This window comes from Choloepus didactylus, chromosome 1, assembly GCF_015220235.1.
Source record: "Choloepus didactylus isolate mChoDid1 chromosome 1, mChoDid1.pri, whole genome shotgun sequence".
Lineage (NCBI taxonomy): Eukaryota > Metazoa > Chordata > Mammalia > Pilosa > Megalonychidae > Choloepus > Choloepus didactylus.
The window spans coordinates 100,520,578-100,546,504 of NC_051307.1; the positions used below are offsets into that span (position 1 = coordinate 100,520,578).

General features: G+C 34.3%; 1 protein-coding gene across 1 annotated transcript in view; it reads right to left on the reverse strand.

The window, feature by feature from the left end:
• Positions 1-2,230: 2,230 nt before the first annotated feature.
• The window catches only part of OSTN (osteocrin), a 31,512-nt gene continuing 7,815 nt past the window's right edge, over positions 2,231-25,927 (reverse strand). Inside the window, exons 3-4 of the mRNA XM_037843923.1 lie at positions 5,990-6,086; positions 2,231-2,265 (exon numbers count right to left, since the gene is read on the reverse strand). Of these exons, the coding sequence (XP_037699851.1) occupies positions 6,002-6,086 (85 nt within the window). The 3' untranslated portion in view covers positions 2,231-2,265; positions 5,990-6,001. The remainder of the gene's footprint in view (positions 2,266-5,989; positions 6,087-25,927) is intronic.

Here is a 25,927-nt window from a genome sequence, read left to right on the forward strand (position 1 = left end):
CCTAATCTAAACTATCATATTGCTGCCTCATTTTATACTCTGCATAAAGTATGGTAAAAATTAAAATATGAAAGAAAGTAGCATAGGCAGTTTTCTTTTTTCTTTTTGGAAAACTTATGGCTATATTATACTACGAGACAAATGCCTTTCATGTTAGAAAAGGTATAAATCAATATATTGCAGTCCCTTATTTTAATTAAATCAGATGCCATAGCCTAATTTTGATTTGAAAAATAAAGGTAGGAAATCAGTTTGTTTAGTTCAACTTTAAATCTTTACCATGAGATATAGTTAGGCTGGAGTAGGTTTTAATATATTTTGTCAAAGCATCGGGCAGCTCCCAGTTGGATTAGATGCTTGTGAATTTTCAAAATGGGAGAAACAGAAAATCAAGGGCTTCCCTGGAATAGGAAATATTCCTGTAAGTCACCTGAAGGTTGGAGAAAAAGTGATGGAGATCATAACATTTTCTTAAATAATTCTTTGAAATAGTCCTGTAAGATATTTTCTTTTTTACCTCTGTTAACTTTCTAATGCAAATTTATGAATAGAATTGGTAAATTTTTCCCAAATTTATTTATTTTTGCTATAGCCCCTCTATTACAAAATTAAAAAAAAATCATTTATTTCCTAAACTGAAATTTGAATATTTTCAGCAATTTGAAAATATTCCAGAAAACTAAGAATTTATATATATAACTACTATGTACTCTACATATACATGTGGTTTTTTTTTCTCTTTTTGCCTCTTTTCCAGGTCTTTTAAACTGAGTCTTCTAAATACATTAACTGAACAATTAGTCTTTCATTATAGTCAATTCATTTAGTTCATAAACTCCTTTCTAATACATGTTTTTTGTCTTGGTGATGTTCCTTTGGGTTTATTTCATGCTTTGAATTGTACAACTACATTAATTTTTAGTTAAAATTAATAACTTCCCATTTACCCCATCTTCTTCTAATATAAAGACACCACATAACAATCTTTCTTTACATGCTAAAATAAGCCTCTGCTCTACTAGTCAAACTTTTTCCTCCCACTTATCAGTTCTCTTTGAAGGTTTTAAAGAAGTGTTTTCTAGATGCTTTAAAACTTATGCTAACTTATGCTAAATTCCTGCTCCAAGGAATAAGTTATCTTTATCTTTTGAAATCATATCCAATGCACAATAGGCTTATGTGCTTAAACAACAGTGACATTACAGATATTGCTGAGACCTGAGCTTTCCAGAATATGAAAACCTATTCTTTGAAAGCTCAGTTAAAAATAATTTGAATCATTTTAAAGAAATCATTCTCAAATACACTATACCCTTCAAAGACTTATTAGCTCAGTATATGAAACAGATTAGTTTCTAAATGATTCAGTAACATCAAAATGATCAGTTTAGGTTATTATATTGAGCTAAAATGATGTGTATTCAACTGCCTTCAGCCTGCAGTTGAATACACATCACTACTTGGTGATTCTTTTGATTTCCCCTTTAATTTCAGCTGTTAATTCTGTGCATATTTTCTCTCATAATCAGCCACTGCTGCTTTTAATTAGCCATCAGTTGTAATTTAGGGAATGGAAAGTTGTTAAACAGGAACACTGGATATCCAAGCTTGACAAATGATAATATTCTTCACTTCCTCAGTTCTAAGTCTGACCTGCAGATACGGATATTTTCTCAGTTCTTGGGGGAATGAAGTTTATGGACTTTATGACTGCTGTCTTTTCTGTTTGTTTGTTTTGTTATTCTTGTTGTTTTCCTTGCTCAGAGAACTTCTCTTACTTCTCTGGGGCTTTATTTGGTTGAACTTACCTGAAATTTGAGTATGTTAACAGAAGCCTAATTTCATAATTAAGAGAAACTTATACAGCCTTGCCTCTCTTTATTCCCCTATGAAAAAAGAAATTACCTAAATTTTACAAAAGGAAATCAACCTTCTGTTATAATTCTGCAACTGAAAAAATGTGAGTTGTAAATACATACAGGAGGCATTTCATGGTATTTTACTTTTTAATTTTTACTTAAAAAATTAAGGTTTGGGGAAAGGTGACCTCCCCTGAATAACTAAAATACTTTTCAAAAAAATCCATGCGTTGAAATAATCTGAACAGTTGAATTAAAACGATGCTCTGATGTGATGGACCAAAGTCTCAGCTTTGGAAAGGATTTGCAGAAGGTCAGTTCCTTAAAAGTGTACTCATCAAGCAGTGTGAAGAGCTGCCTGAAGTATGTTCCATGTTCTGTGACATTTCACCCAAGGAAGACTCATCTGAAAAAGTGAAAGTTGAAGTTGTTAAATCTAATGAGAACTCTGTATTCAGGTGGAAATATATCGATTTCAGTTGAGATGAACTAAAACTCTAATTGCATAATGATGTTTCACCATAGCTTTCATTTATATGACATATTTTGATTGCAGAAACAATAATGCAAAATGATAATTTCAGATAAAAATGCACTAAAAAGAGTATTTTTAGTGTATAAGCTAGGCTCTTGTGCTCATATTTTAATAAAAATTACAAAAGGCCTCTGCCACACCTCCTTCCTTCAGGTAGCTACTATATTCTATTTCTCTTAAATCTCAATCTTGGTTCAAAAGATGTTGCCATGACAAGCAACAGAAAGATGAAGAAAATCTGACTACTAGTTTTTGTTTACTACTGTGATAACACATTGCTACTTGTTGAATATTTTGTTTGTATTAAGAGAGTCTAACCACATACTTGGAGTTAAGTATGATATTTATGCCATATTTGAAAGTTTTGTTAATTTATTTGAATGATGGTGTTAATCTAAAATATTATAAAATAAAATATGCTAAAATAAAATTTGCCAGCATTCTGAAATATCCTAAAATAAAAATATTCTAACTAATACTCTCAAATATTCTAAAATAAAAATTGCTGGTATACTAGAGCACTATGCACTTCACAGTATTAAAAGAAACGTGTTAATGCATATGGCAGCAAGTGGCAGCCCAATTAATAACCATGTTTCTACCAAATTTCATCAATTCTGCATCTGATTTCATTGGCTGAGACCTAGAACTTGCTAATTGCTTCTAGAGAAGTTTGAACCTTAGACAAAATACCCCTCTAATTCTGAGTTGCTAAGATCTGAGGCATATTAAAAACTCAAAATTAGGGACCAATGTATTAATAATTTTAGGAGGACATTGTGTAAATGTTGGATTATCTTCCTTCTCAAAACATATGTTTATGAAGGAATTGATATTTGGGCTGGAAACTATGTAAAACATTTGTTCTCAAACCAAGCACAACTTCCACAATTAGATGCAAATTTCACTTTTAGTGTGAGCACCTAAGATGAAACCCAAAGGGTGAAAAACTGCAAATAAACCCTCTCCAAAGGAGTATACATCAGACCCCACAGAAGTGAAACAAAGTTTCTTCTGTTTGTCTTAGAAATGTATAAACATTGAATTTGGCATCCAGCACCCAGGAATTATGGGTCATGGAGAGAATTCTGATCTATAGATTCAGAGACCTCAGTCCTACCTCCTGCTCTGCCTGATCATCTGTAAAACTTTGGGCAAATCACTCTCTTCACACAGTCCCAGTTTCCTCATTTATTGAAAAAAATATGGCAGTGCATTAAATGAAATTTTTCTTGAATCTCCTCTTAGCTGCATGACTGTGTGAACAATGTTAATTACTCAAATTATTATCTGCCAAATGATGTATATATTACATCCCGTTTAATTCAAATGAATTCAACAAGAAAGAATATACCAAAAATAACTGAAAAGTTAAATAGAAATTAAAAATATATTATTATTGCTATGGCTTTTATTATTCATAAGGTATAAAACATGAAACTGTACATGAGGAAGTTAAAAAAAAAAAACCTTAAAAATTGTGATGACAGTGGCAAGAAGTAATGAAGAGAAACATAATGGTTTAGCCATCCATGAAGATGAACCCACAATAATTGTAAAATGGAAACTGAAAATATGTGATACTAAGTTCTTTTCTAAACCTATTCTCATGTGTTGTTATGTTGAGATTTTAATAATAAGGACAGTGATTGTCATTATGTTCAACAAATCTGTTAAGTGAAGCACACAAGATGTTAATTTGGATTTCAACTAAGAGTGAGGAAACATATTAACTCAACTCCCTTTTTACAGTTGAGGAATAATCAGGAGTTTCTAAGGTCTAAAAATTCATGTGAAAACATCATATGAAAATGTGTTTCCTGGGTAATTTGTTTATCGTAACCTGTTTTAGTTGAATTTAGAAATGGTAAAGGAGAGAGGGCAGCTGTGGAAACCACAACAAACCTAGTTATTTTTAACTTCAGTGTTCTAATATTTGAATACATGTAGAAACTGTAGGATTGTGACCCTGATATAAGTTACTTGGTTTTTAACAGCAATTAGCTAGTTCCTACTAAAATATAACGTGGCGCTTGTCAACAGCCCTGATGAGATGATCTTACTTGGTATATCTCCAAATATAAAGAAAGAAAATTCAATCTGAGTTTTTGAAGATGGTGCTATTCAAATAGCAGGGTTCTTGGCAATATTCAGTAATCACATAACTTCATTGATCAAGAACTCCATGGCGAACAAATTTTCTTTCAGCTAAGTCATTCTGAGAATGAGAAAGTTAAGATGAAATATTGACTCCTCAATGTGACTTTAGAGAATTTGGGGAGGACACAATGAAGTGATTTAAATTAAGAGAGGGTCAGGACTAATGAAATGCTCTGAGGCCTCAATATTGATAGGAGGGTCATAGGTTGTCTTATCTGTTTGGGAAGGAAGAAGCTTCCTTTATAAGCCCTGCTGGGAGAAAATATATTGCCAAGATTATGTATTCAGCAAACATTAAATGTTTAAACATATAATATGGATAATTACTATAGTGTTTAAAATATAGGCTTAGGACTTAAACATTCTGGGTTTGAATTCTACTGTACCACATATTAGTTATGTAGCACTGTGAGTTAATTTAACATATCTAAGCCTTTTCACTTATTTGTATAATAATAACAAGGACAACAAATGATTTCTGAGTAAGTATTATGTACTCAGTATTTTAAGTGCTTAATGAGTATCAATTCATTTAGTCCTTAGGACAAGGCTATGTGGTAGGAATTATTATAATTTCCATTTTATGGAGGAAGGCTTCAGAATTTAAGCAAGATCACATAGCTAACAGATGAAGGACCTGGGATTTAAATCCACAAACCTGACCTCTATAGTTGACACTTTTGTCCCTTATGCTGTCTTGTTTTTCAACATATTGGAGATAACAATCGTATTTACTTTATGGAACAGGATGGTTAAATAAAGCAATACATGTAAAGCACTAAGCATTGTGCCCAACACTGAGTAAATTTCCAGAACTGTTGATACTTGTATGTATTGTGTGTTCAATACATTCTAGGACCTCTATTAACGTCTAATTTTATCTTTACAGTGCAACTATGGATTATCTAAATGTGCAAGACGTAGAGAAATAAGGTAACTTTGATGGAAAAAGATAATGAATGAGTGACAGAACTAACATTTGCCTTAGGTGTTCTCATTCCATGACTAATATTCTTTCTGTTACACGAATCTATCTCCTATGTTCCATGTTATCCATAGCTATAATTCCAGTAATTTATTTTCTGGCATTATGTGTGTCATTGGAACATGTCTTCTTCATAACAGAGAGTTCTGCACATTATGTATATTATGAAAATGGTTTATTAATTAATTAGAATTTTAATCCATGTTTGCATATTAAAATTTAATAATTATATAGAAGTCTGTAAGAATAGCTAAATCATTAATTTTTAGGGTGACAAATCTAAGACATCCTTTTGCTTCTTTAATTAGTTATATATTAAGTAATGAAATGTTTGAAAAAGGAAATTTATAAGCTAGGAAATAAAAAAGGAGATAGATAAAGTAGGGCAGATCAATTGTGAAATGTTAATCAAAAACCTACATGAATTGTTACATATCATATCATACTCACCATTGGAATCAATTAGCCTCTGGAATTTGAAAGCCGGTTTGCACCAATCCGATCCACAGGAATACCAAATCGCTTCTTGGGATGATCTACCACTTTCCTGAAATAAACCAAGGAAAAAATTTTTAAGCTAAAAGGCAAATTATCAATAATTGCATTTGCTCTGTTTTTTTCATACAGATCAGAGGAACTGGGGCTTAGAGAGGTTAAATAACTTATCCGAAAACAAACAGCCTATTAGCAGTAGAGCCCAGATGAAAAACGTCTTTTCATCTTTGGAGGGAATGTTTTTCCCACCATATGAATCTGCTAATAGGTGCTTTAGTTTGGGAAATCTCTTTTCCCTCTCTAGATTTTGTTGTATTCTTCTGTTAATCAAGGAAGATTGGACTAGATCAGTGGTTTTCCCCAACTTCTGTCTTGGAGTGGTTCTCCTGGGGGAGGATAGTGGTGGGAGAGGGAAGGGTACTAAGGCCAAAATTGAATGTGGAGTGAGTGTGACTTTAATGTCTCCACTTAAAACTTCATCCAGAGAAGCTCTTGTGTGTGTTGATCAATGTTTGTTTATATATTCTCTGAGACAAATCTTCTTTTAAAAAAAATAGTGCTCATCATAACTAAAAATGTGGTTTAAATTAAACCACAGAACAGTAAGAAGCCTAATGGAAGAAAATTTTTAAAATTTTGGTTTGATTTTTTTATTGTCATCACAAGTTCTGTCAAATCAAAATCCTAACAAGAGAAGTCCCTGAACTTTGAGTGTACAATTTTCATTGGCTTTGTAATTAAGAGAAATTTTGACTCCCCTTAGTGAAGCTAGAAATAGGTAGGAAAAGTTAAGAAGTCTTATGTATGTAGGTGACCTGTCTCCCAGTTAAAGGTAGTTGACACAAAGATTTGGTAGGCTTTTTATTGACCTATAATATACATGAAAAATTAATACATGTTATAAGTGAAAAATAATATAAATATTATACATACTATAAATGCAATAAGCACCCAGAACGGAAAAAAGAACATGACCAGCTGTCAAACTTTTAGAATGGGAAAGAATATTAAAGGTTTTTTTCCCCACCAAATGTGAGAATTTTTGCTTCATTTTTTTTTTGACCAGCAATGATACAGTTCATTGCTTTAGTATCTCAGAGATACAGGACTTATTCACAAGACAACTATTTTCGTTTTCAATAGTTTGAAGAGTTGAAAAGGATTTGTTTCAGAAACTTTTCAATAGCTTCTTTAATTCTTTTCTAATTATTTGCATTTATCATCAATATACACAACATACTTTAAAAACAAAAATGAATGAAAATCTCAGTGCCTATGATTTTTTCTCTAATATCATATATTGTGTACCTACTATCTATAAAGGTTCTTTTCACGGCTGAATTGGGAAAGATGAGTAAGAAATGGTCTTTTGCATCAAAAACTCAAAATTAAACACTCTAAAGTTGATAATGATTTCATAATGCAAGTTAGGGAGGAAAAAATCTCTTATTTTGCTGATGGCAAATTTTTAACTAGCAGATCTTTTCAATGTTCTAAGGCTATTATCACTATCAAGTAAATAATGTATTAAAAAGCCCTAAAAATTTCAGAGAACAATGGAAACACAAGAGGTTTTTATTGCTGTAACTTACACATACAGAATTCTATAAATATTGATTAATTCTAATTAAAGTAAGTAATTTAAAGGTAAGCATAGAGATAGCCCAGAAAAGTATTCATTCATTCTTTCACTCATACATTCTGTTTATAATTATTTAGTGTCTGCAATATGCCCAGCACTGCGCTCAGTGCTTTATATACAGGGATGATTAAAAATAGCCATGGGGCCTGATATAATGGAGTTTAATTACCCTCAAAGGAACCAATAAGAATAGGGCCATATTATGTTTTTCACTGAACTCAGTTTTCTTTTCTGCTGATTCACATCCACCTTCCTTTCCAGGCTGGTTCTTGGTTTTGCTAGGCAGTGCTATCTACACTGATTAAATGTGTCATTTTCTAGGCCTTTGCCACCTAGGTAACAATTTGATCTAGTCAATTCAAAGGGAGGGCGGATAATTTCAGCAAAACATATTTAATATTTATCCCAAACCTATCCACATCCCTGCCTCCATTTTTTAATTTGTTGTTTTGATTTCTGGAAAACACAATTTATTAAATGGTGTCTATTATTTACAATTTTGGATTTCTTGGTACTAAATTGATTACATATTTTTCAACTTGATGACCAAATGAAAAGTGTGTTAACTGTAAAATTAGCATAAAACTCTTGATTCTAGCCAAGAATCATGAGAAATTGCATATTAGTAATGTTTAAGTCTTTTGATGTAATTATAAAAAATGGCTGTTAAAAGAAAAAGTGTCTCCTTTATATATTTTATATGTTTTATTCCTTTTAGTCATATAAGTAAATTAGTAGACCTTAATTTAAGCAGTTATTTTCCTTGTGGTAATCAGAATAATGGCCCCCTGAAGATGTCCACTTCCTAATCCCTAGAATCTATAAAGATGTAACCTTACATGGCAAAATGGACTTTGCAAATATGATTAAGATTAAAGACGTTGAGATGGGAAGATTATCCTGGATTATCTAATCACATAAGTCTTTAAAAGTGGATATGACTGAGGAAGAGTGGACCAGAGAGATACAATGTAAGAAAGACTAAACTCTCCATTGCTGGCCTTAAAGATTGAGGAAAGGGCAATGAAGCAAGCAATGTGACAGCTTTATTAGCTGGGGTGCCAGTATTCAGTTAGAAAGAAAAAGGGGACCTGAGTCCTATAACCACAAGAAACTGAATTCTGTCACCTACCCAAATGGGCAAGAAATGATTCTCCTCTAATGCCTCTAGGAAGCAATGTAGCCTACTGGCATCTTCGTTTTAGCCAGTGAAAACACAGTGGATTTCTGACTCACAGAACTGAAAAATAACACATTTGCATTGTGTCAAACCAGTAAGTTCATGGCAATTTATTAGGGCAGCAATAGAAAGCTAATGCATTGCTCTATGAGATTTAGGGTTTATAAGTGTAATGTGGTTAATATGTAGAAAGTATTAAACTGAATTATTTTCATTCCTTTAACCCTTAAATTCATTTGCTGAATATTCCACCATTTTCACTCCAGGGAAGGCGTAAGGTGAAAACCACCCTAGAATGGAGGAAAATGCTTAGGGGAAGTCCCAGGCAAATAAAAGAGGAAGTGAAAAATCACACCACTTTCAGGTGTTCAAAGAGTTTGTAAGAAGGGGAAGGAGATGACAGGAAAAAGGGCAATGTGGCTTGTGTGTACTGACTTCCCAGTCCCTGGGGAAAAGACATTGCTATGTTTTCACCAAGTTCCATATATTATTCTAGACAAACAGTCTTCCTTTCAATTGGGTGGAGTCATGTGATTGAGTTCTAGGCAATGAGTGGCCTATAAAATTCCACTGCATTTTGCTCTATGCTCTCTCTTTTGTCATGTCTGCCAGCTGGATGCAGAGAGTAGAGTGGGATGGTACAGTCAATAGAGAGAAGGTTTTTGGTGCCTGAGGGACGGTGCGGAGCAATTCCCTCTCCAATCCACAGATTCACACTGGAGTGTGACAGGAACAAGGAATAAACTTTTATGTGAATAACCACTGACATTTTGGAGTTGTTTAACAAAGCAGTTAATCTAATGTAGCCCTAGAAGGGGAGACATGTTAGATAACTGGAAGAGAAAATTGAAAGTATTTACTTCCCACTTGAGAATATATCACAAGGTATTCCACAGACTGATGTAACAGATTAAACTGCAAACGTGTTTAGGTACATATCCACCTGAGTAATCTCTCCTGAACCGTCCTTGGCTTTCCCAGGACACTGAAGTACCCTAGAAGCCTGTACAAGCCTATGAGGTATGTGGGAATGGATGTGTTTTCCAGAAGGAATTAGTAAAGAAAGGTCAAGTGGACCCTTTGTCACTGATGATACCAGGACAGGCTTCCTGGGAATCACAGCCAAACCTCCAGGAATCTGCAGTTACAGGTCATGTTATGTTCCCCTCACACACCCTTGGCGTCCACACGTCATCTTGGGGAGCTGTACAGGAAATTGGAAGAGTTGGAAAAGACAGAGAATTTAGCCCTGAGTCATTTCAAAAACTTAATATAAAGAAATTGTGATGCTTTAACATTGACAAATTTAAATTTTTCTCATTGCCAGTGGGGTGGGGGTCAGGGGGCTGGGTGGAAGAGGGAGGAAGGGAGTGGCAAGTAGGGAAAATCAGATCTCTTACAGAAATTTAACGGAATTGTGTTTTCCTTGAACATTTAATTAGTACTGTGATTAAAATTTAATCTTAAAATACTCTAAACAGTGGTATTCAAACTTTAGCATGCCTCAGAATCACCTGAGGGTCTCTGGTGGGGCCCCCAATTTTTTCATTTTTAATAATTTCCCAGGTGATGCAGATGCTGCTGGTCTAGGAACCAAACTTGGAGAAGTACTGCTCTAAAGAATTGCTTTGTAAAATTCATAGAAGTGTAAATTAAGAAGAAAGGCACATTATTCCTTAGACTGATATTCCTTGATTTTGTAGTGTTCAGGCTTTCTTTTGCAGATTTTCCAGCTGGAATGGGTCAGTTCAATCCCAGGACAGCATTTAGTTGATGGGGTGCAGTGAGGCACCAAGGGGAAGGGAAAGGAGGAAGGGTGGGGTGCCATTAAATGTAAGAAAAATTTAAAAATTGCAAACAATTAAGAGAACTTGAACTCTTAAGAACCAATAGATTTTAAGTGAGAAAAATATTAACACTGTGAAAATCTGCTTATTTGGTAAAATAATCCATATCATAAATGAAAGTCTCTTTATTCTACTCACAGGCATTATAGGAGAGGTTGAGATTGAGATGATGTTACGAAAAAAATAGTTCTTTTACTTTTTAAAAGAGAAAAATGCATCATAAATTAGAACAGAACATATAATGGTAAATACTATCAATTTATTTTTTCAAAAATGAAATAAAATAAATGAATATAGCATTTTTCTTTCTTGCTTTATTACTGTTTGTTTTCTCTTCCTGCTCAAGCAAATAAGAGATAGGTATTGTATGGTAGAAAGCAAAGTAAACTGTTTTCCTTCTTTCCTTCCCTTTTTCTCCATTCTCTCCTTCCTTTCTTCCCTCCAGATTTGATTAAAAATTATTGGGAAGCAAGAGATGAAACACTTGGGTTCTATTTGACTCTTCTACTTACCAATATTGTGTTTCTCTGCAAGTTTGTTACTGAGCTTCTTTCCTTTTCAGTAAAATTCAGGTAATATCTGTGTTGCCTAACTTTGGAAGTTGTTCATTCATTTAAAATAGTTATTTGTTTGATAATAGTTCATTGTTTTGTGGATAACCATATATATTTATTATCTACAATAGCTATTTGTTAAATAATAGTTAATTGTTTTGTGTATAACCATATATATTTATTATCTGCACTGATGATTCAGTGGTGAATAAGACATTAATAAGCTCTTAGAGCTCACATTTTAGATTAAAAAGAGCTAATGAACTAAAAACACATATGAAACCATTTTACACATTTAAATGGATATTATTCTTTCCTACTAGATAGTCCAGTGATTTTTAAACCATTTCTAGCTTAGGAACTATTTCTACAAATAAAAGCTTTATAAAAGATGATGCTATCTAAAAAGTTACATGTAGAATTGTCCCAGCAAAGGGGTTTCCCCTCCTCCCCGTATATAATGGTCCCTAAAGAACTTCCAGAAACACAAACATCTATATGGGTACTTAGAGAAGAGTTTGAAAACCACTAGTCAAGTGGCTAAAGTAGAGGCCTAGGTTACAAATCTTTTTTCTTCTAGCAATTGATCCATAGTTACTTCAATTCATTTTATCAAATTCAGTTGCAAATTTCACAAGTATCTTAAAATCAAATAAGAAACATAACTGAAATGAATATATATGAAAAATCCATTCAGTATTTAAAAATCTTAGCACTAATACAAAAATGAAAATAGTTATTTCCATATGATAAACAAAAACTGCAATAATCCAATAAGCTAGTATTTATCTAAACATTTTTGTGGATATGAAATAAGCATAATAGTACTACTCTCTATAACAGATGCACTGAAAGGAATACACAATTATGAAAAATAAATGTTGAGAAAGAGAAATATTCTGAAGACCAAATGGAAAAGCTGTACTTTCTGACTATTTAGTCCCTCTTGTGACAAAATAATAGTATGACATGTTTAATACTGTATGTGTATTTAAAACAACCCACCATTCTAAAATATTCCAAAAGTAGTTTAAGTGTATAGAGTATCCATCAGCCTAATATCAAGAGTATTATAGTAGTTATTTTAAACATAACCTTAATCATCATCAGCTGCTATTTTATAGAACTTTTATGTTTTTTGATATAAAGGTATTTCACATTCTAAAATAAGTGTTAGAATAATTGTATCTAAAATTTTTGTGAACCATTTCTCACACACAAAAGGATCTCTAACTCTATCTGTTCACTCTATTGATTCATAGCTTAAGAAATAAAATATTACTGGCACCTTAGAAGTCCCCCATATGCCCCTTCCCAAATTGCATCCCTCTCATGGTTCTGTCCTGGAGGTAATTTGTACACTGAATCTTGGTCTAATCATTCCCTTGTTTTTCTTCATAATCTTAAAACCTATGCATCTAATCTTCAAAAATCTGTTGTTTAGGTGGTTTTAGAATTTTATTTAAATGGAAAAATATATGAATTCTTATCAATTTACTTTTCAATGTTAATATTTCATTCTTCAAATATGCAATAATTTATTTATCCATTCTATGGATGGAAATTTGAAGCTTACCTTTTTTTTCTTTTCTTATTATGTACTATCCAGCTGAAAAATATTCTTATACTTGATGTTGGTGCACATTTAAATATTTCTCTATGTATAATTTTAGGAGTAGAATTGTCAACTGTGCCTAAACTTAATTTTACTATGTAGTATCAGACCATTTTGTTGTATCAAATTACACAATAAACAAGCCTTGTGTGACAGTTCCTATTATTTCAAATCAATACAAACCCTTGTTGGGCATTTAATTTTTGCAATTTTAATATACTTGAAATCATATTTCATTTTGGTTTTAATTTGCTTTCCATGAATACTAATGAAGTTGTTTAAAATTTCATTTGTTTATTGGCCACTTGAATTTCTTTGTTTGGAAATGGTCGTTTACTTCTGTTATCTGTTTTTCTATCAGTTTGTTTTTCTTTTAATTATTGTTTTGTAGGAGGGCTTCATATACTATGGATATCAGGCTTTGGCATTCAAAGCTTTGTCAGCAAATACCTTCTTCCATTCTGTAGTCTTCTTCATTGTGTGTTTTATGAAAATCTTTAATTTTTTTTAAATGTGTTTTTATATTTTTATATTTTGTTTAATAATTCATTCTGTACCTTTATACCATGAAGATATTCTCCTCTGTTATCCTCACAATTTTTGTAGTTTTGCTTCTCACATTTAAGCTTTAATTCTTTTGAAATCAATTTTTGTTTATGGGGTGAAGTAAGGAATCCTGTTTCATTTTTGTCTATATGCATATTCAGTTATTTATGAATTTAAGATTCAGTTAATCAGGTTCTATGGAAAATCCTATTGCAGTTTTAAATGGAATTGTACTGAATCCAAACAATAGCCCAATTAAGAGTGAATTGAAATCTTTATGATACTGGGTCACACAATCCAAGGCCATCTATTTTAGGTCACTTTTAGCATCTTCCCATAAATTTTATAATTTTCTCCATAAAGAACTTCCAACATGGGTTGAATTTTTGTTATATGAGGTATCACTCAAGAATGTTTTAGGTTTATTTATAGGTGTCCCTTACTTGTTTAAAAAGTTCCTCTTTACTATTAGTTTGCTAGTGATTTTGATCACTAATGGGTGTTGAATTTTATTAAATGTCTTTTGTGCATCTCTTCAGATGATATAGTTTTATATCTTTAAATTGTTAACTCCATTAATAGATTTTCTAAAGTAAATTAATTTTATACTGCATTTCTCTGAAAAACCCAATATAATAGCACATTATCTTTTTAATACATTAATGGATTTGTTTCACTAATAATTTGTGTAGGAATTTTGTATCTATAATCATGAATGAGGTTGGCCTGTAATATTCTTTTCCTGTTCTCTTCTTATTTGGTTTTGGTATCCAGATAACACTATTCTCATTAAATGAATTTGGGATTGCATCTTATTTTTTGGTTGTTTAATAGAGTTTATAAATTATTGCAATAATCTCCTTCATCACATTTGGTAGACATTGCCTAAAGAACTGTGTGAGTTTTGTGTTGTCTTTGTATGAAGATTTTAAACAGAATGCATTTCATTTCAGTTTTGCACTAACTGAGTTGGGTTTAGATAAATGAATTATACATTTTATTTAAGCTTTCAAATTGACTGGTATAACATTTTTCAATTGCTTTTCAATCTCTAGTTATGTAGTTTTTAAAAATTTATGTTCTGTAGTTGTACTTTCTATATTTTGTTTCCCTTCTTGAACAATCTTGTTAGGGATTTGGCCTTGTTAATTCTTTAAAATTTTTTCTTACTTTCTGCTTTTTTTATTATTTGCTTTCTTCTATGTGTTTTAAGTATATGCTGCTCTTCATTTCCTAACATTTTAAATTAGATGCTTAGCTCAATAATTTTAATCCATTCTTAATTTATATTATTTTTGTTGTTAGTGTTTTTACTTTCATTCAGTTTTATATATATCCTTATTTCATTATTACTTTCCTTGATACATGTGTTCTTTATAATCATGTTTTAATGTTTGAAATGCCTTTTTCCTAATATCCTTTTGTTATGGATTTAATTAAATCATGGTCTGAGAACATGTCCTATACAATTACCATGCTTTAAAAAATTTTAAGTATTATGTGACTAAACCTCCATAAATTGTAATATTCGTTTCATGTGTACTTAAAAGTATTTTTTTCCAACTGTTGAGAATAACAACAACTTTTACTGATCCTGCTTATGGCTTTGAATTCCAAAGAAAGAAATCTGGGAGTCAGGGTATGGAGGGTGTTCCCTAAAAACAAAAGTCTGATTTGTTGCTATAGCTTGAAGGGCCAATAAAATGCTCAGCCCCTATTAAGGCCATGTAGCTCCACTAACAAGAAGTACTATGCAAAAATGGAAGATACAGTAATAGCTAACAGAGGCTGTTGTTTTAAATAGTTCAGTAATATAAATCACTTAGTAAAACAAGAAATTAAATTATTATAGTAGAAAGCTTAGGTGCGTTTAGTGGCCAGATTCCAAGATGGTCCCAGTAATTTAATCATTATGTAGTCTTCCTCTACGTTGAATAGGGCGGACCTCTGTAACCAACATGGTATGGAAATGATGTAGACTTCCAAGGTTAAGTGATGAAGGATATTGCAGACTCTGCACTGATTTTTTTTTTTTTTTTTTTTTGATTATTTCCTTGGGGGAAGCCAGCTGCCATTTCCTAAGGACACTCAAACAGCTCTATGGCAAAGTTCATGTGGCAAAGAATTAAGACTTCCTGCCAACAGCTGAGGAACTGAGGCTTCCTGCCATCTGCCTTGTGAGTGAGCTATTTTAGAAGTAAATCCTCCAGCCCAAGTCAGATGGCTGCCACCCTGGCCAACATCTTCCCTGTTACCTTGTAAGAGATGCTGAGCGAGAAGCTCCCAGACAAGCAGTTTCTTGATTTCTGATCCACAAAAAATGTGAGATAACATGCTTACTGCTGACTTAAGTTGCTAACTTTTATTATACAGCCTATGTAGACATAGCAATCCAGTATGGTGACATTCAAAGTGCGCTGGTATTCCACAAGAGAAAAGATCACACCTCATTTGAGGGCTCCAAAGGTGCCCTGAAATTGGCAGTCTTGGATATCCCAATTTAAAATTAAAGTATAGCTGTAGGAGGACAAATATATGCAAGCTTGAAAGGACTGTTATGTGAGCATAAACTTAAAAAGACTCATCAAAACCCTAGGAAGGATGAGAAGGGAAATAAAGTCCACAGAGTCATGTTTAAATTTAAAACAGACCATTAGGCTTTTAAATTCAAATTTCACAGTTCTAGGGTGAAGGAACCTTAAGTCTGAATGATGATGTACTTTTAAGGGGTCAATGCATATTGTCCCCTTTTTCTCACTCCATATTCAGGAACAATAGAGAAATAAGATATGAATGATTGATGCATAGACATCAAAATGTCATTTTCATCCCTACTGATAAAGCTGAATGTAAATTTGGCTTTACATCTGCATTTGAAAGGGTTTCCTTCCATCTCCTCCCTGGATGAGACAAATTTACCCAACTAGTCATACTTATCCAACAAAAACAGGAAGGACAGGGTGAACTACTCTTCCCAAACTGACAAATCAAATAAGTCACATTTCCTTCCCTGGAAGGGGTGAATAAAGGGTGGGGCAAGGGGCCAGCAGTCTTGCCCTAGCAGGAGTTGCTCCACATGGGTATATGAGTCTAAGAGGAAGGTGGTTCCCTCCTAACAAGTGGGGTGAGATTAGAATGATGAAAAAAAGTGCTATTTCACTTAGCAGAAAGTTGACTTTTGGAATTCTGTTGCAAAAGCAATAACTCAATTTAAAATAGATTCTATTATATGTGTAATGATGCTGACTAGGCATGATGTCAGCTTCTGAAATATTATCACAAAGAATGAGCCATTTGCACGATGTTTAGAAAGACACCATGAGCACTAGAATCAAATAATGATATTTAAGTTACTGTAAAACAATCCAGACATGATTGATTTGGAAATTGCTGCAGAGCTGTAGGATAAGGCAGAGGGGATCTTTCTTTGCTTTGCTTAGGGACCTCTTGGAAGACTTAATGAAACTTTTGAAAATTCTATCCAGAAAATGGATTTAATCAAAAATGTCTTATAGAATTTCTGTTTGTAATACCTATTTCAAAGCCTACTTATGAAAAAAGGTACTTTACCTTTTAGGAAAAAGTTTTAAACCATTACATATAAGTTTAGGTGGGGAGAAAAGGTAGAGAGACTATCTCATAGTGTGCTGTTGAGCTGGGGGTAAGAGGCAGGCAATAAAGAGCAATTATAGGGATGAATGGCCCAAGATCACTACGCACAAGGGCATTTTCCGGTGAACAGTCCAACTAGGCCAAAGGAAGTGTATAAAAAAGGGCACCACACTTGGAATGCATTTTCTGATTCTTACATCTGAAATGAAGCTCCTTTTGAACTGCTTGCTTTGGGTATCACCAACTAAGAACTGGAAAGAAATAGCAGAAATCATGGGATGCATAGGTTGACCTAGGCCAGTTGCATTGCTTCACAATAAATTCGGAAGGAAACAGAAATGTTAGGGTATTTATCTTTAATCTTTGGGCCTACCATCAAGAAGGGCAAACATATCTGATATACAAATTGAAACTGGCCCTGCTATTTTCAACTTTAGCCTAAACCTTACGTCTGGCTTAGGAAGGAAATCTATATTTCATTGGTACAATAATTCTAAAAGTATTTATTTAATGCATATATTTCCCTAAGACAAACTCACAAATTTGGGCCTTGGGTAAATGCTTTATTCTCATAGAGCCTTAATTTCTTTATCTGAAGTAGCTTATTTTGTTGAAAGTCATTGGACTTGGAGTCAAGCAACTTGTCATGTAATTTATAGCTATGTGATCTAGGATATCCCTTCAAAGATGAAGGATAAACTATTGCATATGACCCCTCCTACAGCCAAAAAAAGTTGAAGTCTTTGGATTTTGGAGGCAACTCAGTCCTCATTTTCATGTGCTTCTCTGGACCATTTACTGAGTAACCCAAAAAACTGCTAGTTTTGAGTGGGGACTGGAAAAAGAGGAGGCTCTACAACAAGTTCAGGCTCATAGGAGCTGCCCTGCCACTTGCACCATATGATCCAGCAGAGCCAATGGTGCTGGAAGTGTCAGTGGCAAATAGATATGCTGTCTGGAGTCTTTGGCAGGCTCATGTAGGAGAATTACAACACAGACTCAGGATTTTGGAGAAAAGCCTTACCGTCTTCTGCAGATGACTACTCTCCTTTTGAGAAATAGCTTTTGGCCTGTTACTGGGCCTTATTAGAGACCATACTCTTAACCATCGGCCACAAAGTTACTATGAGACCTGAATTGCCCATCATGATCTGGGTATTGTCTGACCCACCAAGCCATAAGGCTCGGTGTGCAGAGCAACACTCCATCATCATATGGAAGTGGTAGATATGAGACTGGGTTCAAGCAGGCCTTGAAGGCACAAGTAAGTTACACAAGGAAGTAGCCAAAATGCCATGGCCCCACTTTTGCCACATTATCCTCTCTTTCCTAATCTGGAGCTATGGACTCATGAAGAATTCCTTACAATCACTTGACTGAGGAAGAAAAACTCGGGCCTGGTTAATAGATGGTTTTGCATGATAAACAAATACCAATCGAAGGAGGGCAGCTGCAGCACTACAGCCACTTTCTGGGACATCCTTGAAGGACAATAGTGAAGGGCAGGTTCCCAGTGGCCAGAACTTTGAGCAATTCCCCTGGTTGCTCATTTTGCTTAGAAGGAGAAATGACCAGAGATCCCTTTGTATTCTGATTCATGGGCTGTGACCAATAGTTTGACTGGATAGTCAGGGAATTAGAAGGAACATTGTTGGAAAACTGGTGACAAAGAGGCCTGCAGGATAGGTATGTGGATAGACCTTCCTAAGAAGCAAAAAAACATGATTTGTGTCCCATATGAATGTTCACCAGAGGATGACTTCAGCAGAGGAGGATTTTAATAATTGAGTGGATAAAATGACCTGTTCTGTAGATACCAGTTGGCCTCTTTCCCCAGTCACTCCTGTCATTTCACTCATGAATAAAGTGGTCATGGTTGTAGGCACTGAGGTCATGCAGTGGCTCAGCAACATGGACTTTCATTCACCAAGGCTGACCTGGCTGCAGTTACTGCTGAGCAGCAGAGACCCACACTCTGTCCCAAGGGGATGAGAGACCATAAACCAGAAAAGCCATGAATTCCTAGATTAGACAGATAAAAAAACCCTCTATAAGTGCATCTTACAAAGCACATGCACATTCTTAAGCATGAACTACTACTACATATCAGTAACCTCAAAGAAGCATATTTACGATCTTGCAAATCCTTACTTAGCTCTGTGTCTTCTTTGTTCTTGCCCTATATAGCCGTCTGTAACCTATTGGGTTGCTCTCCTCTGAACATCCTGTAGTGACCTATGACTGGCTTCCTGGTCTATAAGTTCCCTAATAAACTGTTACTATTTTGCTATATGGAGTTGCCCGCTTTGTTTTTCAGTCTTAAGTACTCTCAAATTTTGGCAGAACCGGTTCTGTAGGTTCACAGTCAGACAATTGGCAAAGCAGCCAGGAGACCAAAAACAAAACAAGTCTAGAGGCACAGGAATCTATGGATGTAATGTTCCAGTTGGTGGGGGAAATTCCAGGATGGCCAACTTCCAGTATGTGAGGGAGGAAGCCCATATTTTAGAACAGTTTGACCCAGTGTGTGAGTACAGGGATGCCCTAAAAATGATCTGTTCTGCAGGAAAACCTGGGGGGCAAAGAGAATTTGCAAGGAAAAGAAGCAATTGCTGCCACCACACAGCCATTGTTATAGGCAGCTAGATATGCTACACAAACACAGTTAAAAGCAGAAGCTGAAGTAAGGAGATTATAAGATGCTTTAGCACTAGAAAAGGATATTAGGCTAGCATGTTCCAACAATGCTGATATAATTGGCAAAAATGGTGAAACCAAATTAGAACAATTAGGACAGTTAGAAGTAATAGCATGTAAAGTTGTGAAAAGACACAGACATAGGATGCCTTGGTGGCAGGTCTGAGCGGTTATCCAGAGGGAAGACTGGGATCTAAATGTGTGGCATCCCTGGGAGAGTGCAGGAGAGGGAGAATGGGAATTGAAATTGAAATTGAAAACAAGCCTAAAAAGTCAAGACCACTAATAACTACAAAAAAGAAGCAACCAGGGCTCTTGATGGACCCTCAGGAAGAGATCCCTGCCCAGCAGCAGGCAGTAATGAGGAAGTAGAAGTAGTATACCCTGCAGAATTAGTAGAATTAACAGAAAAGTTTAAACAAAAGGGCTGAGAGAGGGTAGTCACTTGGTTACTAAAATTATGGGATGTAGGGAGAAACAGTATTATGTACAGTAAAGACCATGAAGAATTCAAAATTTATTAATATGTTATATTTTAGCTACAAAATTGGTCTGGTCTAATGACGGGGATATGCTGTTCACAATAAGCAAATAGTTGTCTATGGTAGAATTACAGAACATAGAGAATTAGGAATGAAGCAAGCAGCATATACTGAACACTTTCATGGACCTGAGATAAATTTGCACTTACAGGGGAGGGTGGCAATAGACTTTCTAGGTTTTGTCACAAGGTTACCTACAAAGCCCCACCATGTGTCATACATAGAATGGTGGCAGCTAAACCAGCAAGATGGGAAAAGCCACCAAATGTTGGTGTATTTCACTATGTTGATGATATTTTGCTTACTTCTGATAGTGTTACATCTCTAGAAATGACAGCACAGTGCCCTTTAATGAATCAAGGATGGGCCATCCATGATGCCAAGATCCAAAGGCCCAGACAGCCTATAAAAATAAAATTCCTAGGGGTGGTTTGGTCAGGTAAGACAAAGGTCAATCTGGCTACAGTTATAGATAAAGTACAAAGGTGTTCAACTCCCTGCCCCTTAAAGAACTGCAAGCCTTTATAGGCTTATTAAATTACCGGAAGCCCTTTATACCCTACCTAGCTCAGATAGTCCAACCATTATATAGATTAATATAGAAGGATGCTCAGTGGCATTTGGATGCTGAGGCTTAGCAAGCAATCCAACATGAAAAAATAGCTATAAAAGATCCAGTCTCTAGATACTTTAATAGCAGAGCAAGCTTGCAAACTGAATGAAGTGAGTACCATTTAGGTGTCCTACTGAAAAACAACTGTTAACAGTATATCTTGCTCTTATGCAAACTGATCTCGTAACAATTACTTTGCCAATAACTTTGTGAATGTCATTGTTAATAAGTGGATGGGGTCAATAACACTTACCTTTGGCTTAAAAGTGCTTGTGCCAAGCTATCACACTACAAAAATGACATGTTTATTTGCAACAATAGAGATCTGTCCATACTACCCACTATTTGAAGAATTACATAAATAATTGGAGCCAGTTGTGTATGTAGAGGATCTGAACTCTCCTACATCATGCATGCTAGCAATAAGAAAGTCACATCAATAGAGGTTCCAGGAGCCCCATTGGAGGATGCCTGGTATACTGATGGTTCCTGTAGAAGACAACCCCCATGATGGCACGTGATAGCAGTTCAAATAACTATCGACACCATATGGATAGATGAAGGAGAATGTCAAAGCAGTCATTAGGATGAGCTGCAAGCTGCCTGGATGGTTATAGTCCATGAACCTATGCTGAATTCCATATGCATAACCAGCTGGGCCTTGTATCATGGTCTGACTCTCTGGATGGGACAGTAGCAACAGGAGAAAATGGAACAGAGCTGGTCAGGACATATGGGATAAAGCCACGTGGGAAGATATATGGGTTAGGGCACAAAATCCCTGATGCCAAAATAACAGTTTAGCACATTGCAGCCCATACTTCACGTATGCCTCTGGGAAATCTTGAAGTTGGCACATTAGCTAAAATTAGATAGGTTGATGAAAACCATTACCAAACAGATGGGCTACACCATAAATGGAGGCATAAGGGTCATCAGACTGTACAGGAATTACATAAAAGGTTACACCTCCCTTTGAAATATAGTGACATACTTGCTTGCAGCCTGTGAGTCTTGTTCAAGGTGTGCTTGATGGAGGCACCCCTACCCCATGACATGCAGCAGAAATACTGCAAGGAATGCAGGCCAGGCAACACTAGCAAAACAAGAATTGGTCTGATAATTATTGTGAGGATAAGATTTCATGGATTTAAATCTTTACCATCTATGGCTGATAACATCTACAACCAACAAAGGAGATTGCCTTCAGTGAGAGAAGTCCAATCAGTTAAAGATTTTAAAGGGAGAACTGATGATTTCAGCAGTCAGAAAGGAGAATTTCTCTCTCCACTTAAGCCAGCCAGCTTCTGGGTGTGGCAGCCCAGGGCCTGGGCCCCCTCCTAAATGGCCTATAACAAAACTGCTTTAGGCAAGGACAAAGATCAAGAAAGTAAACAATCTCCCTGGGGGTGGGGGGGGAGAATGTAATCACAGATGTAAGATGGCATTGATTGTATCTTAGTCTTAAACACTAATCTTAGTAAAGCATCAGGTTTTAGGCCCCTTTAACAATTATATTACAGACCTGATGTCCTCATACTATATGAAATGTCTTTGTTCTAAAACTGTGTATTACTCCTTGTACTCCCCCTGTCCCTTGCAGAGCCTAAACATTACCGAGAGCCACCACTGGGGAACTTCTCCTGTTCTTACGTCCCAATAAACCCATGTCTGCTTCTGTACCTGGTGTGTTTTTTTAGTCTTGCAGCAGCACCAGCCCATTCTCTGCACAAACTTGGTCTGGGTGAGAACACTGGGGAATTCACTGAAACTTTCATCGGAGTTCCCAATTTATGGCTTGCCCTATGGAATTTGGACTCACCAGTTCCCATGGTCATGTGGGCCAATTCCTATATAATAAATCTCATAATGTTTACCTATCACAGATACTTTCAGATCACATTTTAGTTGTTGTACATAGAAATTTTTTGTGTGTATATTACCACTTGAAATTATCATTTTTAGACCATCATTAGATCTTATTATTTTATGTATTAATAAAGAATCAAATATGTTATTTTATTACAAGTTAGTTTTTAAAAATATTTTTATAATTCTGTGGCTATATACTTGGTAACCTTCAAACTCTTATGAATTTTATCCACTTAAAAACACCAGAGTGCCACAGTACCCCATGGCACACAAAAAGCATAAGAATCCTTGGTTTAAGTAATAGATGGTATCTCTAGGACTTAAGTATGGAAGATGGATCTGAGACCTATTACAATCTCTTGCTGAGTATGAGAATATGCAGAATGCATGCCTGAAAAGGAGAAAACTGATGGGATATACATGAAAATCACAGGTGTTTATAAGCAACTACAGAAAGTGTATTCATTGATGCATATTAAAGTAACAAAATAATTAACTGGTCTTGAAAAATCCAAAAATAAATAAGAAGGGAATAAAACTTTCTGAATTATGTCACAAAATGTGATAAAAGAGCAGCAAGTATCCCTAGATACACCCCTCCCAAACAAAATTACTGTAGCTTTTGTGAAGCCTTTTCACAAAGTAGTTGCAGATCTCTAAACTAGAAGTTCTTGCTACTGAACATGTGGAAATATTAGTTTTAGTCCTGTGACTTTTATTATGTATTTCAATGATTTTGAAAATATTTTTGTAATAGATGATAGATAAATTTTAAATGTGAATCTTGAGTTATTACTCTTTGAAAGATGTCTAAAATTATTTCCTTCTATTAAAACAAGAATGTCTATAGAAATATTTGATGTGATGTCTATTATATTATGGTATAAAAAATTAATCTTACAGAAAAATCTCAGAGGAAGTGCCCCTGGAATTTAATTTGAATTGGTTAGACATTAACTATAAAAAATAATATATTAAAAACATAAATTACATGTAAAAATTGTTAATGTGTACCTCAGTATAAATAAATTCTAAGTATTTATATTGATGCTAGATGTCACCTTTGCAGTTAAACCGGAGAGCACAAAGTAGCACAACACTGATACTCTAATTTCACTCATGAAACAAGATAAAGAGTCTAGATTGGGAAAAATCCCCTATTTTTCAAGCCCAAGGGTGAGCTTCTGTGCAAATGTATTAGCTCTCCTTAGCTCTGCCAATCTTCTAGTTGGATGTGAATGTGATGGTAGAGAACATGGAAGGAACACAAAGATAATTTTTTACCTCTTAACAGTTAGCTATTGTACCAAAATTGAGTATTTTGGTACTGTTCTACAGTTTGCGTCTATAGGATTTGGACACTTGGTTGGCATTATGCCTAAGCATTTTCCACTCTTTGATGCTATTATATCTTCTAGCTATCTGTTTTTATATAAAAGCTATTAAAATTTATGTTATTTTATATGTGTATACATTTGTTATTTTTACTAAAAGAATTTTGTTGTAGTTTCACCATTAATTATTGTGATTTTGCCCACATATTTATAAATGAATATAATTTTACTTCTTCCTTTCCAGTGCCTTTGCCTCGAAATACTTTCCCTTGTCTAATTGCATTGCTAAATTTTAGTGGCAACGTGAGCATGTTTCTCTTGTTCCTTACTTTAGTAAAGCTTCCAGTATATCCCAGGATTAAGTAAAATACTGACTTTTGGCTGAAGTACACACACACACACACACACACACACACACACACACACAATCATGCTAAGGCAGTTTCTTTCCAGTTTTAATTTTATTGCATGTTTTTATTTTTAACATGCTTAAATTTTAGATTTTGTCAAATACCTTTTCTGTAAGTTATGGATATGATTATATGTTTCTTTTTTTCCATATCCATGGATTACATGAAAGGAATTCCTAATTTTGAAGCACTCACTTTTGTGGAATAAGCCTCCCTTGGTCAGGATGTATTATATTTTTAAATTATTGTTGGATTCTTCTTGCTAAGTTTTATCTATGATATTTTTGCATTGCTATTCATAAATCGGATGTCTAAAATTTCTTTTTTAAAATGTCATTTTATGGTTCTGGGGTAAATATCATACTTATTTCAGGAAATTAATTTGGAAAATTTACCTTTTTTATTATGCCATGAAAATTAACAGTAATTTTGGGATTATCCTTATCTTAAGGTTTGGTAGAATTCTGTGACAATATCTGGACCTGTGGTTTTCAATTGGCAAGCTCTTCAAATTTTTTTACATGGTAAGTGGACTGTTTAGTGTCTCTATGGGTCAATGTTGTAAGTTGTACTTCTCTAAAAATTTATCCATTTATCTATTTTGTCTAGATATTCAAATTTATTTATATAGAATTGAGGAAAGTAGTTTCTTATTCTTTTTTTAAAAGTCCCTCTGTTTTGGTGGTGATTTCTACTTTGTCATTTCTAATGACATTTTTCTTAATTAGATCAGCTGGTGGCTTACCTTTTTTTCCTGATTTTAGAAAATGCCAGCTCTGAATTTATTGATTACAACCTCTGTTTTGGTTTACAAACCTTATTGATTTCAGCTTTTATCATTAACTCCTACCTTCTGCTTGTTTTTTTCTGGTTTTCTTGGTTTACTTCGCCGGTCTATATATATATTTTTGCAATGTTTACTTTGTTTTTGTTTTTTTATTTTTATTGTTATAATGCTTCACATTTTTTTCTGGTATTTGCTTTATGTATCCATAATGCTACATTATCATTATTTTCAATAAAACATCTAATTTCATTCCTTATTCTTGTTTGATCCGATAGTTGTTTAATAGCTGGTTCATATTTTCCAGGTAAGTGCCTTTTTTGTTTCTGGTGTTGCTATTAATTTCCAGTTTTATTGCATTTTTGTTAGCAATTACTTTTGTGATATTTATTCTTTAGAATTTCTTGAGGTTTTGTTTGTCCCCTAAGGCATGATAAATTTTTGTGATGTTCTGTATATACTTGAAAAGAAGTTATATCCTCTATATTAAAGTGTTTCTTATTACCATGTGACTTCTTTAAAGAACAAAGACTATATTTGTCTCCGCTTTTGCACCAGAGCCCAATACAGATCAATATGCTCTGTTTAATTGGATTATGTTTTGTACATCATTTTGAAATTTTGAATACATAATCCTTCTTGTAT